This window comes from Nilaparvata lugens, chromosome 10 (genome assembly GCF_014356525.2).
Source record: "Nilaparvata lugens isolate BPH chromosome 10, ASM1435652v1, whole genome shotgun sequence".
Classification (NCBI taxonomy): domain Eukaryota; kingdom Metazoa; phylum Arthropoda; class Insecta; order Hemiptera; family Delphacidae; genus Nilaparvata; species Nilaparvata lugens.
Genome location: NC_052513.1, coordinates 17,250,813 through 17,268,874, shown reverse-complemented (window position 1 = coordinate 17,268,874; position 18,062 = coordinate 17,250,813). Strand labels below are relative to the sequence as shown.

Sequence of the window (18,062 nt, the reverse complement as noted above, 5' to 3'; positions counted from 1 at the left end):
ACACCTGTTCACGTGGCTAATTATTAGGTAGCATGAAATTAATATTAATGTATAGAATATTAGCTAGCATGTAAAGAGCATAACAAATAAACCAAATAAAAATAATTAAGTGTATTCAGGAAATAAGAGTTACCAGGCGCATGAATACCGAATAAAATTTGCATGCACCAATAGTAAAACGGCAGTTAATAGGCGGCAACTGTAGGCCAATTCAAAAATATTTCTATATATTTATATAAATGTACTAGATTTTGTGTTAAAACTTTGATAGTCTATGTTATCGATATGGCTCGAATGCAAAGAAATTATTAATCATACAATCTAAGCAATATTTTGGTATTTTTTGTAAGATCTATTTGAACCTAAATGGCGGAGGACTAAGATATTCAAATTTTATGTTAATTTGAAAGTCGGAAATAAGATTTGTAAAATTGAGAAAGGAGAACCAGCACTCGCCAGCCAAATGCCACCATTAGAGGACCCCAAATATTTTAGAGCGTAGTACCTTGCTAATAATTTTGTAAAAGTTCAAGTTAAATTAAATTATTAAATTTCTTAAAGGATTTCGTGATGCTATTATAAAGCAGAAGTCATTTTCATTTTTAAATAAATTTATAACCCCTGGGGAAGAGACGATTCCGGCTACCATATTCCCGGACCACATGGAGTTGGATCGACATCGGCGGCTTACAAGAAGATTTTCGACACGTGAGTGATAAATTTGAATTAGTGATGGGCGCCCTAGTGCTTCGAATTAATCTGATGATCAAAGCTAGCTCGCCGAAAGGGTTTTTATTATAAATTAAGAAATTAATAAGAGTAATACTTGCGCAAGTAAAAAATTAGTATTAAAGGTATTTTATTGAAAGAAAAAGATAGATCAATTCAGTTCAGAAATTTCTATTGAATCAAAGAAGTATAAAATCTAGGCTACTAAAACATATGCATATGATATTTAATTTTTTGCAGTATAATTTGCGATAGTTTGTTATAGCTCTAATTCACTAGATGAATGGCTCTACCTATTCCGTCAGGTGCCGAATCTTGCACCCTGAGATAAAAATATATATTCGATACAAAGAAATCTGCTAAGCACCAGAGATTTTAATATATATATTTTTTGGATTATTAGTAGCTAATTTATCAAGCTGATCTTAAAGCACATATTCTTAATTGAAATGTCCAAGTCGACAAGTATTAGCAAGCGCATATCGCAGCTACATGCAAAAGAATGCATATGATTTTAAGATAAAGGCACATGGTAATGATTCGTGCCATAAATCTAGAATATAAAGTTTAGCCTGTGATATTTTACTGATTTCAATTATTGTTCTATTTTTATATTATATTTTTTATCGCTCTTTATATATTTTTTGCCTCGATCTATTTTTTGCATTATTTGTTTAATATATGTATGAAATGTTTATGGTGTGCAATTTATTTTTATTCCTCAACACTATAGTATAAGTATCATATTTATATATATTTATTTTTATTGAATTACAAGAGTTATAGGAGAAGCCCATATCTAGGCCTATCAAGATTTTTGAGACTGAATCCTATTAAAAAACCACGACCTAATTATATAATTATATCAAATCTCATGCTTTACCGACTGATGCCAAGCAGGAGGCTAATCGTTATTTAAATATAAAGAATAACGTCAGACAGACTTGTTAAGTAACATTAATAAGAGAAAAGGAATAATACTATTAGGCGAAATCAATGTTCAAACAGGTAGAAGAATGAATGATCCAGTTGTAGGACGATTTGGAGAAGATGTAGTAAACAATAATGGAACTCGACTGATAGAAACATGTCAAACTTTCGATCTGAAGATACAGAACGGCCACTTCCAGCATAAAGATATTCACAAATTCACATGGATTCAACCAACTAGACAGCTGAGATCCATAATTGACTATGCTATCACTAGGCAGAACACCCCATTCAACATTCATGATATAAGGGTATACAGAGGCGCAGAATGTGGAACTGATCATCATCTACTCAAAATGGAAGTGCAACTACCTATTAAAATAACGTGCGACCGTATGGAGGATAATAATAACACAGCCAAATCTGGCAGATTAGACCAGAGGAAGTAGATGACAGAGAGTTTAGAGGAAAGCATTGACAAGACAGGCAACGTTACTCTTCTATCTTTCTCCACTGCCATTAACAGGAACCCCACTATAGTAATATTCCAGCGATGAATCTATGGCAATGGAAACGTTACAAGAGACTGCATCTTAACTCCTTTCTCACCTCAAAATAAAAATCAAATTCATTTCCTTTCTGCTATTATACAAAAGAAAATGAATGGATTTACTACAATTTTTTTTATATTATGTCATATTATTGTAATATAATATACTGTAATAAAAATAGTAGTTAAAAATTTTAAAGCTTTTAATCAAAGGGTACTAAAAGTTTTTATTTAAATTTATTTCTTTTCTGCTCTGAATGAAATCTTTTACCTCAATGAAAGCAATACCAATGCCGACTCCCATGATGAGGACAATATTGTCCTTCACCTTGTTCTTGAGCTTCTGGTAGCAGCCATCTTGGAAAATGATCTTGTCGTCGAGAGTGTTGCGACAGAACGCGTTGGCTGACGCGGGTGGTTCTCTGCAACATGAGCCTGGCACATTGTTGTTGGGAAACACTGTCAACCAACCACGTGGCCCGTCCACACCGCAGCATTGCAACTATGTACACAAATGAGAAATGAAATTATTGTCATGTGAGGTAAAGATAGAATTAAATGGAAAAGACTAAGAAATTGTCAAAAAAACACTGATTTATTGATACTTGGAAAGATTGGTTTCGGTTATTACACCATTGTCAATCTCTGACTGACGGAGTTGTGTGGTTTTTTGACAATTTCTTAGCCTTTCCCATTTAATATGAATAATTACCACAATTTCAACTTCTCAACTACACAAAAAGTGAAGATAGTATAGTAGATAATCTTAATCATAGAATTATTAGAACCAACTATGAAAGGAAGCTTCTCGGACATCGGAAAATCACAATTTTCTCAACAGTTTTTCTCAACGAAAATCCTCCTTATATTCAGTTCTTTGGTCAAATATTTGCAGTATCAAGAGCTCTTAGTTCTTTGTATACTCATAAAGTGTAACAATATGTAACTTGTTAACCGTTCATTTTACAGAGAATTTTGAATGTGCAACTTCCCTTTTTTTTGTTACATTTTACGACATGTCATTTTAAATTGAAAATTTGGTCGTTATCTCCAAAGGTGATATTCTTTGAAGAATAAAGAATGAGGTACTTAAGTACCTCCTCAAAATGGAGGACAACTTAATCTATTTGAATGGCAACCCCCAATTTTTATGATATTTTTGAATCCTACATAGAATTTTGAGACATTTTTACTCTTGTCATTTTTTCTATAAACCTAACCTTTTAGGATGTACAGCTATAATAAAATAAGCCACACATATGGATATATGGATATTGCATTACTGGCTTATTATGGATGTGCATCCTAAACGGTTAGGTTTATCAAAAAATTACAAGAGTAAAAATGTCTTAAAATTCTATGAAGAATCCAAAAATATCATAAAAAATTGAGGTTGCCATTCAAATAAATTAAGTTATCCTCCAATTTGGAAGATGGCGGCAATATCAATTTTAAATGGCATGTCGTAAAATGTCACAAAAAAAAGGAAAGTTGCACATTATTTCAAAGTTCTCTTTAAAATGAACGGTTACCAAGCTACCTATTGTTACACCTTATGTGAATCACCCTGTATAGCTGTGATTGGATATTCGTATTGATTATTATTACGATCACTATTTATTAAAGCAATATATATGAAGTAACATTTAGTTGAACCTCAGTTTAGTAAATTTTAGTTTCAAGACTAACCTTTCTCTGAACTGTGTCCCAAGCTTTCCTGTCCTCGTCATTGATTGTGTAGTTGTTGAGTGATTTTTTCAGTGAAGATCTCATTGCATTGCTGAATTCATCCTTAGCCATACCAGCTGCTATACCCACTGCCATCTCTACTATGAATATCACCAATAGTAGGACTGCAAACTGCACAAAAATCTATGATCAATATCATGAATAATGAAAAAACAGTAAGTGAGAAATTGACAAAATTCAGTGCTGTGTGTGGTGCAATACGTAGAACAATAGGGAAGAAAACAAGACAAGCCACTCAGATGAAGTTCTACAGACTAATGGCTGTACCATAGCCACCTCTAATACAAGGCCGCAGCCTACGATGTTGCAACGTCGCAGTGTAGGCCTACAATCTAATACATGATTGGTGAAAAAGATCAGCTGGTATTCTCTAAAATCTTTATCACCAATCATGTATTAGATTCTAGGCCTACACTGCGACGTTGCAACATCGTAGGCCGCGGCCTTGTATTAGAGGTGGCTATGGCTGTACCAATAATAGCTTATGGAAGCGAAGCCTGGGTGTCAATGAAAAAAACTGAGTCCCATATTCAAGCAGCCGAAATGAGGCTCCTTCGAGCAGTCAGAGGTTACACTAGGTTGGATTACATAAGAAACGACTTAATAAGAACCGAACTGAATGTAGAGTCTTTATTGCAAATATTGAAGAAAAGTAGAGAAGACTGGTCCAGCCATCTACTTCGTATGCCAGCAAATAGACTTCCAATTCAAGCTTGACACTACAAACCCGATGGGAGAAGAGGCGTCGGACGACCGATGAAGAAATGGATGCCGGAACAGGCCAACAGAGCCTAATCCTTGAATGACGATTATGTGAAAAAATACTTTTAGGGCTAGTTTCCAAGCTCGGGATTTAGCTAAGTTCTAGACTTCAAACAGCTGGAGTCAGAAAATTGGCTTTCCGAAAGGGGGCGTAGTTGTAGTCATAGTCAATATCACGTTTAAATTAAATTCCGAAATACTAGACAATTGAACACAAAAGAAAATAAAGAAAAAAGTGTAAAGCTTCAGCTATTTTTAATTTACCAGTGATGTTTCATTTCGTCTAGGAAAAACGTTTCCAATTATAGAATGAGGAAATAAAGCGTAATTTTTCTGCAACTATTTACTTCGACTACGCCCCGTCTCGGCAAGCCAATTTTCGGACCAAAGCTGTTTAAAGTCTAGAACTTACCTAAATTCCGAGCATGGGAACCGGCCCATAATGATTTTATATAGCAATGCAATCAAGAAGCCCCATAATTGAATAATTATTAAAAATATCATCGTATTTGATTTGTGAATATTTCCTTTTTTAGTGATAATAATGTGAAATATTTCTTCTATGTTTGGTTTTAAATCATATAAGTTTGGAAATCCACTTTGTGAAAATGATTAAGGACTAAAAATTTTTTGAAATGAACAACTAGAAGACTTAAATTATTTCGGACTATGTGTAACCTTATCTGAATTTGGGAGAGGAATAGCACAAGGTTAGGTACCTTATTTTCTTCTTTCCCTATCATTTTGATGGTGTACTTAATGTATGAATCAATAAAGAATGAATAATATAATTTTATCATTTACCTACTAATCTACAAAATTATATTTTGTGTGCAATTTCCACGAATCTTTGTTCTCAATTTGGTTGTAAATTCTCAGTTTAGATTGAATAAAAAATTTTTGCATCTTAGGTCTACGCACAGGTTTTACCTTGTAGGCTACTACTTAAACATAGAAATGGACTCCTCCTTAAACATAGATGATGTTTGCGTGTATTATTTTGTTAATATGTATCAAACTTGTATTGTGTGTGAAATAAATAAATTTAAATAATTCAAATATTTCTGATGAATGTACATATTTCTCTCGACGAATATTGAATTCAATTCAAATTTGATCCAATTTGTATTCATTCGATTTGACAATAATAATTGCAGATATAATCGTGAATATAAATACGATATAAATCGTAATCTTCTATATCTTAGAATTGTTATTCTATGGATGGTGAATATTGAATCTGTCATGAATAAAGTGAAACAAGCTGAAAGGATACTATAGTGAGGTACACGTTATAATGGCAGTGGAGAAAGATAGCAGAACAACGTTGCCGATCCTCTGTCTTGTCAATGCCTTCTGTAGACGGTATATGATACGGGTTTATCAATGTAATATTAAATAATGTTCATCCTCGTTTAAAATGAGCAGCTATACTTTATTAAGCAAGAAATTATATTTTCCGATAATTTCTTAATTAATTTTCATAATTAAGATGAAATAATTTGTTAATTAATAATCAATTCTACATTGTTTAAAGGCGATCTGGCAACTAAGCAAAGCAAGAAAGAGATAGCGCTATCCGCTTTGTTGAATGATAGACAAGGAACGCAATACCATCACTAATTCAACACTGTCATTATAACGTGACCTGACTATAGTCTATTGGTTCAAGGAAATAATTATGTAGCTTAAAAATTTATTATACGTGAATTTCTATTAACGATGATGAAATCTATGAAACATGTAGAATAATATGAGAGCAAGTTATCATATCAAGGAAATTCATTATACATAGTATCTCAGGCAAGAGATGATGATTATGATGATGATGATGATGATAGATGATAATGACATTTGAATGTCATGATAGGTGGGCTCCGAACACCCAGTTACTCACCGCAATAAGCATGGAATAGCTCTCCTTGATGGCTCCACAGCATCCCAGGAACGCGATGAGGAAAACTATACAACCAGCCACTATCATGACAATGGGCGGAGCCAACACTTTACTTTCCAAAAAGTGGCTGAATTCGCCCACGTCCAAAAGTACCATTACTCCCACTATGATAAGCACCAAGCCCGATAGCTGTTTCAAAAAACAACAAGAAATAAAAAATTACAAATAATTACAAATAATTCAAATATAAATAATTAAATCAATTACAAATAATTATTACTAGTGTATTTTTATTTATTCAGATTCATAGAATAGAATTATAGGCTAGTACCCTTTAAAATCTATTATAAAAAAGCGAAATGGCACTCACTCACTGACTGACTGACTCACTCACTCACTCACTCGCATAACTAAAAATCTACCGGTCCAAAAACGTTCAAATTTGGTAGGTATGTACAGTTGGCCCTTTAGAGGCGCACTAAGAAATCTTTTGGCAATATTTTAACTCTAAGGGTTGTTTTTAAGGGTTTAAAGTTCGTCTTTTAGCATGTATATTCTTCTTCTCCCAATCTCTCAATTATAATTGAAATTTCCATATCATATGTTACTATAGAACTATAATCTAGATAGAGTACCTCTTCGAAACAGTTGTTAACTGGTAACTAAATTAATAATTTTGTCAGGTTGGCATTAAGTTGAGTTGACTTTGTTAGGTTTGCACCAAGTTGAAGATTTAAATGCATTTATCGCGGAAAAATTGACTGGGCACCGCTACTTCAATCCTGGGAATATTATATTACTAGCCGTCAGGCTCGCTTCGCCTGCCATATCCGTTTAGCCAGACGTTTAGTCTGGACCCCCGACTGGATTGTCCTAAAATATGATAAATATGCTCAAATGAAAAATGCAGGCGAGCGAAGCGAGCCTGCTGATCTCATTTTTGGACGATCCAGCCGGGGGTCTAGGGGGCGGAGCCGCCTGGCTAGACGGATATGGCGAGCGAAGCGAGCCTGACGGCTAGTAATCCATATAAATAAAAATCGAGCCTCAAATGTTGACATTCAACAACTTTTTTATGTGTGCACCGAATTTGATGATTTTTGTTTAGTTGTGTTTGTTATGTTCAGGAGCAGGTTTATGGCCTATCAAATTTATGATCAGACTTCATGACTCTTTTCAATGGTCCTACAAAGTTTACATGTAATCCTTATGGAAGAAGATTTGTGAGCTGGCCACACACAGAAATGAATATCAGCTGTTATAATCATTGCGTCATCCAACAGCCGTCGGTAGATCTGTTTTTCTATTTTTCGCAAAACTGCACAGAAAGCAGCTGTTCCCTACGTAGATCTGAAAGACATTGTTTGCAGATGACTCTCGTCTGACGTCAGAACAGGTTTCTTTCCGGCCTAGGCCGGAAAGAGTACCCTTTCCAGCCGCTAACATGGAACTAAGAAAGGTGATCAAAAAACAGCTGATCAAAAAACTTTTCATTATTTGTGTTTATTATTCAATAATTATTGAAACATTTATAATAATATCATCCTATTGCCATTTGAAAGAAAAAAAAAGTATAAACTCAACCTCCCACATAATTGAACATCATCTTTTAGGTTATTTAGACAAATCAGATTAAAAAATGAAAATACTTGGACAATTTCCTGATATTCAGATTATCTCAGATTTGCTAGAGCTATCACCTTCCACTTCTGCTTTCGGAAGTGCTTAGTAAACAACTATTCTCATATATATAAATATATTGTTTATTTTTGTGTGTGGCGAAAAATAGCGTTCGCACCATGGGCAAAAATGTTTTTCCGGCTCTCAATTTTTTCTAGTCCTCGGCCTACGGCCTCGGACTTGAAAACTGATTTCGAGTCGGAAAAATCTCATTTTCTGCTCTAGGTGCGAAAATATACTATTTTTCTTTCTACTGATTCACAAAATTCTAATTCTAATAGTAATGCCGCAGTTCGAACGATGTTCAAATGTGGGTCGTAGAACTCGAAATGCTGTAAATTTAGAATATGCACGGGAAAATCAGCAGCAAGGAGATATGCCATTCAATTTCCCAGCAAGCTGCATTCAACTATATCTAAAAAAAATAAAAACTGCTGTACAACTAACTAAGTACATAGGGAGTCCATATTGGGATATAAAATACTGATTGTTGGATAATTTTCATAAAAATATAGTGCATCAGATTAAGCTAAGGCTAAGCACACCTGAGGAGGCGCGGCTTGGTGATACGAAGTGTTGATCTTAAGGAGATTGCCTTATCACACCGTTCCACGCCATGTCCGATTCAGTGTGTGTGTGAGTTCTTCCTCCATTCAAACCAATATAAGCAAGAAACACCTGAATGCAAAATGCCGCATCGCGCCTCCTAAGGTGTGCATCCAGCTAAAGTTTGTCATGAGATGCATTAACTATTTGGCGGTACGAAGTTCGCCGGGCCAGCTGGTTAAAATATCAAAGAAAAATATTACAAATTGTATTCAAATATTCTATTAATTGAAAAGGGTACTATAATTCTATTTCGAATACAAAAAAGTTGCCCTGAATTCATACATTTTATTCATATTCATTTATTGATGCAATTATAGTCCGTACATGATTACTTCTGACTTGGAGGAATTTGTGGCACAGAGAAATGGAGGGAGGTTAGCCAACTACATTGATGGACAGAATCATAGGTGGAAGCACAGTTGCCAATATGTCAGTCGTCTGACTGCTTCCAGACAGGAAACTTCGCATGTGTAGCACGAGCACATGAACAGTCACTAGAAGTTGGAGAATGCTGGCCGCTTCAAAACGGCAACATCGCTGGCCGCTTCAAAACGGCAACATCGCACCTCTGTATCCCTCCCGCTGTATGCTTTCTCTGCTGCGCATGCCCATCCCAAGTAAGAAGTGATTTTGTACAGAATATATATGTTCTAATAAAAAAGACACGTGCAGTTTTCAATCTTTGCACATTATTTTATTACGTTAATTTTTCAATAACTTAACATGGTACTTAATTCATTGTGGAACGAAGTTGGAAAGACATATTGCAATGAGGGAGCACACATATAAAATAATTCTATCTATACTATAATAAAGGAAAGAACTGGCTTATACACTTACGGTATAGGAAATTCATGAATGACGCATCATCACGTCTCAACTACCAAACGGAATAACTTGAAATTTTTCATAAGTATTTCTAATTCACCGAGGATGGTTATAGGCCTATTTTAAATTTTGCAAGATTTCAGTAGGTCAAGTTTTCAGTTTGTCAAGTTGTCAAGTCTCTAATTTGATCCTTGCGGAGCTCGGGCTACCTGCTAGTCTTAAAAATATCCATCAAAAAGAACTAATAGTACCGGTTTTTGAATTCCTGAATCTTTCAAGTAGCCTATCGAATTACTTGAAATTTATACATTACACACAATATTATTCATTGAAAAGAGATACACTGAGAAAGTTATAGAAATTCGAAGATATTTATTTATTTATTCAGTCATGTATAATTATTATACTTATGTAAGAAGGCACAACAGGCTTGTGCCCAAAACTGTCCCTTCTCAAATTTCTACTACAGTCCAAATTAAATTGTAAGTTAAGCTACTATCAATTATTAAAATAACAATTTACACTTCAAAAAACTAACAAATCTTTAATCAAAAATAGATATCATGATTAATTAAATCTCACAGAATTAAGAACAATTATCCAAAATATCTAAAATTCGAATAGAACTGGAAATTTTTGAACCGAAAACTTCACGCACTATTTATATTGAGCTACTTTTGAACCAAAAATCAAAGACATGCTAGAAAAATAAATTGCTAGTAATAAATGTAGGCCTATCTAAATGTATTTATCCATTATTCACAATTATTCATTGAAACCCCGAATCGAGAAGAAATATTACACTGGGGAAGCAATCAAAATTTGGAAATATGAAGCTCCTTTTGATCCAAAAATCAAAAACATTCTAGTAAAATAAATTCGTATGGGTTTTTTCCAGTGGGCAGTCCCTAGCGGGAATGTCACAATTCTCAGCTATTTTGTCAGTGTCTATTGAAAAAATTATAATCCCAAAGCAGTAGTTATCCAAACATTCCGAAACAGTAATTATCTCATCAACTCCAAAAATCATCCATTTTCAGTTTTCTATTTCCTCTAAATTCTTTCATAGAATCTTGACAGTAGAAGTGAAGCCCAAATCACCGCTAAGTTAGCGTGAAAACGTTATGATTATCTTTTCAGTTTGATTTTTCATTTCTCCCGTCCGTCAGTTAATGATAGACCTTTTTCAGTTATAAACCTAGGCTTCCTCTATATCTATATATCGATATAGAACGTCTCCAGTCTCGCTAACTATAACTATACATTATTAAATCACTTTATATAGAATATCCTCACAAACCTGAGCTCCATCTATATCTATGGATCGATATAGAACGTCTTCACTCTGGCACACTATAACTATACATTATTCAATCACTTTATATAGAATATCTACACATTGCAGCATAGTCTATAATTTCCTGTACTTCATCCAATTGAATGTTGGTAATTTTTTGAAAATAGTTTACGGGGATATTTCTGTAGCATACTACTTGAGATCGTGTAATAGTTTTAACATGCTTGATATTTCCACATGAAAAATATACGTGAGAGGTCAAACTATGTTTTAGGGCAAATTATAAGGCTTAAGGAATATGAGGCTGTGGGGATAAGGATTTCAAGGATCAGGAATTATAGAGGTTGAGGATTAAGTATGACTTGCTATCATAAGTGAACGTTTTTAGAAATTGTTAAGTTAAATGAGTACTTTGGGAATTACTGTGCGATATGGCCTAGTAAAATTAGAAAATAAGCTGCAGGCTATTTATGTTGTGAACGATGGTTCTTTCAAATTAGATGACTGAATTGGTCCATTAAACTCAAATTATTGATTTTTGTTAACCCGGATTTTTTAATTATTTGTGATCTATTGGGATTTTTCATAGCTGTTCTTCAGCTCTCCAATTTTGGTCTCAACTATACACTCTCTCCAGTCTAGATCGAATCAGATGATAATCTTGTATAAATTGAAATAAAAATATCAACTAGACCCATTTCATTCAAGACCAACAGGGTAATATAAAATGGGATACTCATATTGAATATATGTGCAGACGGCTTAAATATCTAATATGTAAAATTTCAAGTTGATCAGTTGAGTAGTTGAGATGTGATGATGCGTCATTCGTGAAATTCCTATCCCGTACGTGTGTAAGCCAATCTTTTCCTTTATCTATAAAGCGAAATGACACTCACTCACTGACTGACTGACTGACTCACTCACTCACTCGCTCACTCGCATAACTAAAAATTTACCGGACGAAAAACGTTCAAATTTGGTAGGTATGTTCAGTTGGCCCTTTAGAGGCGCACTAAGAAATCTTTTGGCAATATTTTAACTCTAAGGGTTGTTTTTAAGGGTTTAAAGTTCGTCTTTTAGCATGTATATTCTTCTTCTCCCTATCTCTTAATTATAATTGAAATTTCCATATCATATGTTACTATAGAACTATAATCTAGATAGAGTACCTCTTCGAAACAGTTGTTAACTGGCAACTAAATTAATAATTTTGTCAGGTTGGCATTAAGTTGAGTTGACTTTGTTAGGTTGGCACCAAGTTGAAGATTTAAATGCATTTATCGCGGAAAAATTGATTGGGCACTGCTACTTCAATCCTGGGAATATTATATTACTAGCCGTCAGGCTCGCTTCGCTCGCCATATCCGTTTAGCCAGACGTTTAGTCTGGACCCCCGACTGGATCGTCCTAACATATGATAAAAATGCTCAGATGAAAAATGCAGGCGAGCGGAGCGAGCCCTCTGATCTCATTCTAGAACGATCCAGTCGGGGGTCCAGGGGGCGGAGCCCCCTGGCTAGACGGATATGGCGAGCGAAGCGAGCCTGACGGCTAGTTATATTATAGAACAACTATATACATATTAAGTACCCCTTTCAATATGGAAAATAAGATATTTATAGGTTACCCGTGCTCCACCAGAGTCTAACTAAAAACTTGAACTACTGAAATCTCGAAGAATTTAAAATAGTCCTTAACCATCTCGATAAATCAAGTATAAGCCAATTCTTTACGTTATCATATATGGAGCGTGTGCACACTGAACAGATGTTCAACAAACATGATTGTTGAAACAGTTTGGGCAAATTTTATTATGTTTGACAAACAATATTATTTGCCCATGCCCAGTGTGGACGCGTTACAAGACAAAATATTTGTAAGTAGGAAGAACAGCTGATGTTTAACAGCAAACTCTGAAAATGTTTATGTTTAGAAAAACAGTGATTCTTTGTTCGACAAACAATGATTGTCCAAACTTTCCAAACTTTTTGTCTCTGGCACCCTCAACAAACATGTTTACCGAACATTTTTTTAGTGTGGACACGGCTTTATAGATAATAATTCAATTTTTTTAATGATAGTTGGAATAAATCAAAAATTAATAATAGTCCAACTTTCAAACTAGATAATAATTTAATTTTTTTAATGATAGTTAAAATAAATCAAAAATTAATAATAGTTCAACTTTCAAACTATTAAATTTTTAAATTATAGTTAAATTTTTTAATTAAAGTTTAAATATTTTATTAATCTAGTGATAAATCTACTTTATACATTTATTTATATTCTTTACTTCTTACAGCGAATATCAGATTGAAGAAGAAGAGCAGGTACTTGATGACGCTCATACTGCACGTCTCCATTTTGAAAGATGACGAACAAAATCTCCAAGAAATTCTCGAATAATTTGTTTTCCGGTCTATGAGTCACTCCTCAAATAAATTCACCTCCAATGTAGTTCTGTTACTCAAAACACTTCTACACCAAGAAAAACTTCAATGTATTTCAATTATCTCTCCCCTCTTAGTTCTATTCTTATTTTCATTCCCACTTTTCACTCATGACTTACATCTGAAAAATTTCCTAACTCAGAACTCCCCTGATGAATCCTATTTTTATCCCATTTTTCTGAAACTGTACGAATATTTCACGACTGGGTCGAAAAAAGGTAATGATTATTATATTTCCAGAAAATTAAGCCCTACAATCATGTGCTATTTTTAGATACTCATTGATGTAATGATTATTATATCTTCAACAAATTAAGCCCCACAATTCTATTATTCGTATTATATTAGATGTCATATTTTAGGATGCTCCGAATCAATCTTTTTGTAATACCTATTGATAACTATTTTGTAAATACCTTTTTCTGAACTAACTTGATAAGTTTAATCATAGAGAAAGAATAGCATAAGTAGATATCCCATGGTATAGGGCGTTTATGTGGCAACTTTTACTGTTATCTCAAGCTGATAGTCCACGTACTTCTTTCCTGTGAAGCTTCTTGACGCTGGTAGTCTCTCATATTGCGACGTTAATACACTCTTACCCGGTCAAAACAGTAAAAATCGACAATAATCGACAGTAATCGGCTTGAGGTAACAGTAAAAGTTGCGACATAAACGCCCTATACCATGGAATATCTACTTACACTATTGTTTCTCTCTGGTTTAATCCTCAATAACACAAACCTTAGGCTAGGCACACACTAGTTAGTAAAGACAAGACAAGACATGGTCAGACACGTTTAGTCATAATACTTCACATAGTTTGCTTATGGAGTCATGTCTAATTGCAATGACTAATCAGTGTGCGTTTTGTTATAAGCAGCTATGTGAAGTATAGTGACTAAACGTGTCTGATCATGTCTTGTATTGTCTTGACTAACTGGTGTGCGCCTAGCCTTACGGGAATTTCTCACGTTTCTATCCCTTCTAAAACCACTTAATTTTGCTAGCAAGAACTTTGATGAATTTTTGTATTTTCATGAACCTAACCACCTCGAAATTTAATGGAGGCGACTCGACATTGTCAAAACCACTGATTTATCAAAGCAGGCTGGAATACTAGTCTTGGTTGTTACACAATTACCAATCTCTAGTAAATCTTGAACATCGAGCTGCACAATCTATAGAGAGGGTGAAGCCCTACGATTGGCTATCAGCTGTTGACCAATGGGGGTCGAGCTCTTCTGTCATTTTCCGAGACAAGACAAGCCCAAGTTTTCCAAATATGGTCATGAGAGCAGTTAGACTATCGGAATTATCGGGCCTTCAAACCCTCACAAAATTACCGATGGCAGTCTTAGCTAATGAAATTTTTAAGGCACCAGTAGCAGACAATAATGAGGTCCACGTTATAATGGCAGTATTCGATTGACATTGGTGTTGCTATCCTTGTCCATCATTCAAATATGAATATTCTAATCTAGCTCAGCAAGGCGACCAGATCGTTTCTTAACAATGTAGAATTGAAATAATTGTAAAATAATAGATCTCAATAATTATAAAAATCTACTATTTAATCATTGAAAGTTTATTTAAATATAATCAATCATAACAAAAAAGAATAGACAGTTGATATTGCATTCGATTTACAGGTATCAGCTATCTTGTATGGGAGGCAGTTGCAAGATTAGATTAGATTAAATTAGACTTATTTATTCATGTATGTTACAATATTTACTGGCTTATATACTAATTTACATTGAATGACGATAATGCTAGTTATTCAACGAGTTTTGAACAACGAAAGTATTAATCAATGAGAATAAATATAGAAATGCAATCAGAATAACGATAATATAATAATGTGATGTAACTTCATAAATCGGCGGTGTTTCAACAAATAATTGTCGATTCTTTTAGAAGGATATAAAATATCCTCCCCATTTTATCCCCACACGACCGGGGATTAACACACGACAGAGAGAGAGAGAGAGTGAGAGAGAGAGAGAGAGTGAGAGAGACAGAGAGAGAGTGAAAGAGAGATTCGTCAACGCTGTTCTCCTATCTTTCTCCACTGCCATCATAACGTGGACCTCACTATGGAAAGAAGCTCTTCAATTGTTTGTGCTTATTGATTTTGATTGATTAGATTTCAACTATCTAAGAACTTTATCCACAACAATTCATATAATTCTCAAAATTCCAGAGCCTTTAAAATTATTGAAAAAAGCTATTAATATTTTCCCCAGGAAATCTCAAACAACTGATTAAGAAAGAATCCAACAGGTTTTGAAATACATGACCACTCCTCGAATTGAATTTTGGTTCAAATATATCTTATCAATTAAGACCAACCACTTCTGTTTCAATATAGAGCCTATAGACTTCAAAACTAGTAAATTTTTCCCAAAAGACTTAAACAAATTTCTTGTATTCCTCACACCCCGTATTCTTCACTCTAACGAAAATTAGAAAAATTTATCTCCAAGATAACTTCGTGACCACATCTGACCGAATTTCCGCACCCACTGACCGCAAAATTTTCTAGTGGTATAGTAGTCAACATTCAAAACTCACATCCTGGCCTACCATTGGCCGAGAGATCCGTTGCCATAGCAACCAAGCTACAACAACATAACGACGGAATTTGACGAGCTATTTGTCAAAATCGAACCTCATGAAATAAGAGGGTGCAAAGAAAGGGTTGATAAGATTACCCTATAACCATCGGTAAAAGGGAAGGAGAACCTGATTATTTTGTAGAATGAGAGGTAAGTGTGAGGAGGGGGTTGGATGATAATGATATGTGAAAGAGGGAGATAGAGAGAGAGAGAGAGTGAGAGATTGATTGATTGATTGAGTACTTCATTTATGTAGATTACAATATAACTGGCTTATACACTTATATACAATAGCTTACAATACAGCAAAATTATAGATGAATTTACATAATATAGACTAAGAAAATAATTATTGAACTGTATATGATATGAGAAAGCAATTTGTAATATATAACTATAGATAATTATATTGATATGCATCTACATAAATTGGCGGAGCTTTGGACATATCAATGTCCATTCTTCGGAAATAGTATTAAAAATATCCTTCCCACCAACCTAACTCTCTACCAAAGTGAGTGAGAGTGAGAGAGTGTAAAGCTGCGTTTACACCAAAGTTAATAGAAAAATGTTAATAACTCAATCCTTATAGATTCTATTGGATTGAACATAACTTATCATACACATGATGAACATATGTGTTTGTCAAGTTCCGTTCAATGGAATAGAATCTATAAGGATTAAGCTATTAAAATTTTGTTGATAACTTTGGTGTAAACTCAGCTCAAGATTGATTTATCTAAGATGTGAGAGAGAAAGATTGAGTTTTTTTATTCATGAAAAAAAACGATACATTATTTTATGTGTCCAGACTTTTCGTTGTGTCATATCAAGTACATAGTGAGGTCCACAATAAAGTAATGGCGGTGTAGAGTTGCCGATTCTCTGCCTAGCCACAGCCCTCTCTAGAATATAATATCTGATATCGGCATATCTGATGTAATAATATCAATTACTGTTCATTCGTGTTCAAAACAGTCAATTATAGATTTGAAGAAGAAGAAGAAGAAGAAGAAGAAGAAGAAGAAGAAGAAGAAGAAGAAGAAGAAGAAGAAGAAGAAGAAGAAGAGAAGAAGAAGAAGAAGAAAAGAAGGGGATAAGAAGAAGAAGTAAAAATACAGAAATAGTACGGAAACTTCATGGTATTGACTTGTCAGAGTGTGAAGGGTGTGTAGAAAGATTACAGATATACAGGTTGGTATTTCAAGGGTGCAGTCACCCCTTCAGTTTTGGATGGCTCGATAAGGTAAACAAAAATAATGTTTACAAACGAACTAAAGGACTGCTCGACTTACACATCACTGTCAGCGTCGATTGAATGGGTCGCCTTAATGAAATCTTTGCGCAAATGCTGACAAATTTAAGTGAATATTTGTAACTTGAATGGGTGGTATTTATGTAATTTATGCTGGCACTTTAGAGTGAGTCACATTTGATTGACGGACTGTTGGCGCAAATTGGAGAGGAGTAATCATTATTTGTCAAATAGATGAATTTTTACTGTCGCAACTAAGTGGTCAATCGATTGTTTGTTAACGGGAATGTCTGAATTTGCCTGAATGACTGTGTACAATAATGTCTAAATTCGAAATTTATTTGGTCGAGCTGAATTGAGAAGATTTTTGAGAAGCAACACTAATGCTCAAGTCACATTACGCGACTCAGGTCGAGAAGAGACACGACTCTAGTAGAGAGCATGTGTTTTCAAATGGTGCCAGTCGCGGAGACTAGAATCATAGATAAATGAGTAGATATCCCATGGTATAGGGCGTTTATGTCGCAACTTTTACTGTTATATCAAGCCGATAGTTCACGAAGTTCTTTCCCGTGAAGCTGTGTGACGCTGGTAGTCTCTCATACTGTACCGTTCATACACTCTCACCCCAACAAAACAGTAAAAACCGACAGCAATCGATAATAATCGACTTGAGATAACAGTAAAAGTTACAGCATGAAC

The 18,062-nt window shown here is 34.4% G+C and overlaps 1 protein-coding gene across 2 annotated transcripts in view; it reads right to left on the bottom strand.

The window, feature by feature from the left end:
- The window catches only part of LOC111046323 (CD63 antigen-like), a 31,543-nt gene extending 15,570 nt beyond the window's left edge, over positions 1-15,973 (bottom strand). The window contains exons 1-5 of one of the 2 annotated variants that reach the window (XM_039436473.1): positions 15,840-15,973; positions 13,335-13,668; positions 6,618-6,806; positions 3,899-4,069; positions 2,481-2,711 (exon numbers count right to left, since the gene is read on the bottom strand). In XM_039436473.1, the coding sequence (XP_039292407.1) occupies positions 2,481-2,711; positions 3,899-4,069; positions 6,618-6,806; positions 13,335-13,397 (654 nt within the window). In that variant the 5' untranslated portion in view covers positions 13,398-13,668; positions 15,840-15,973. The remainder of the gene's footprint in view (positions 1-2,480; positions 2,712-3,898; positions 4,070-6,617; positions 6,807-13,334; positions 13,669-15,839) is intronic. The other variant, XM_039436474.1, reaches the window with a different exon arrangement.
- Between the last annotated feature and the right edge of the window lie 2,089 nt (positions 15,974-18,062).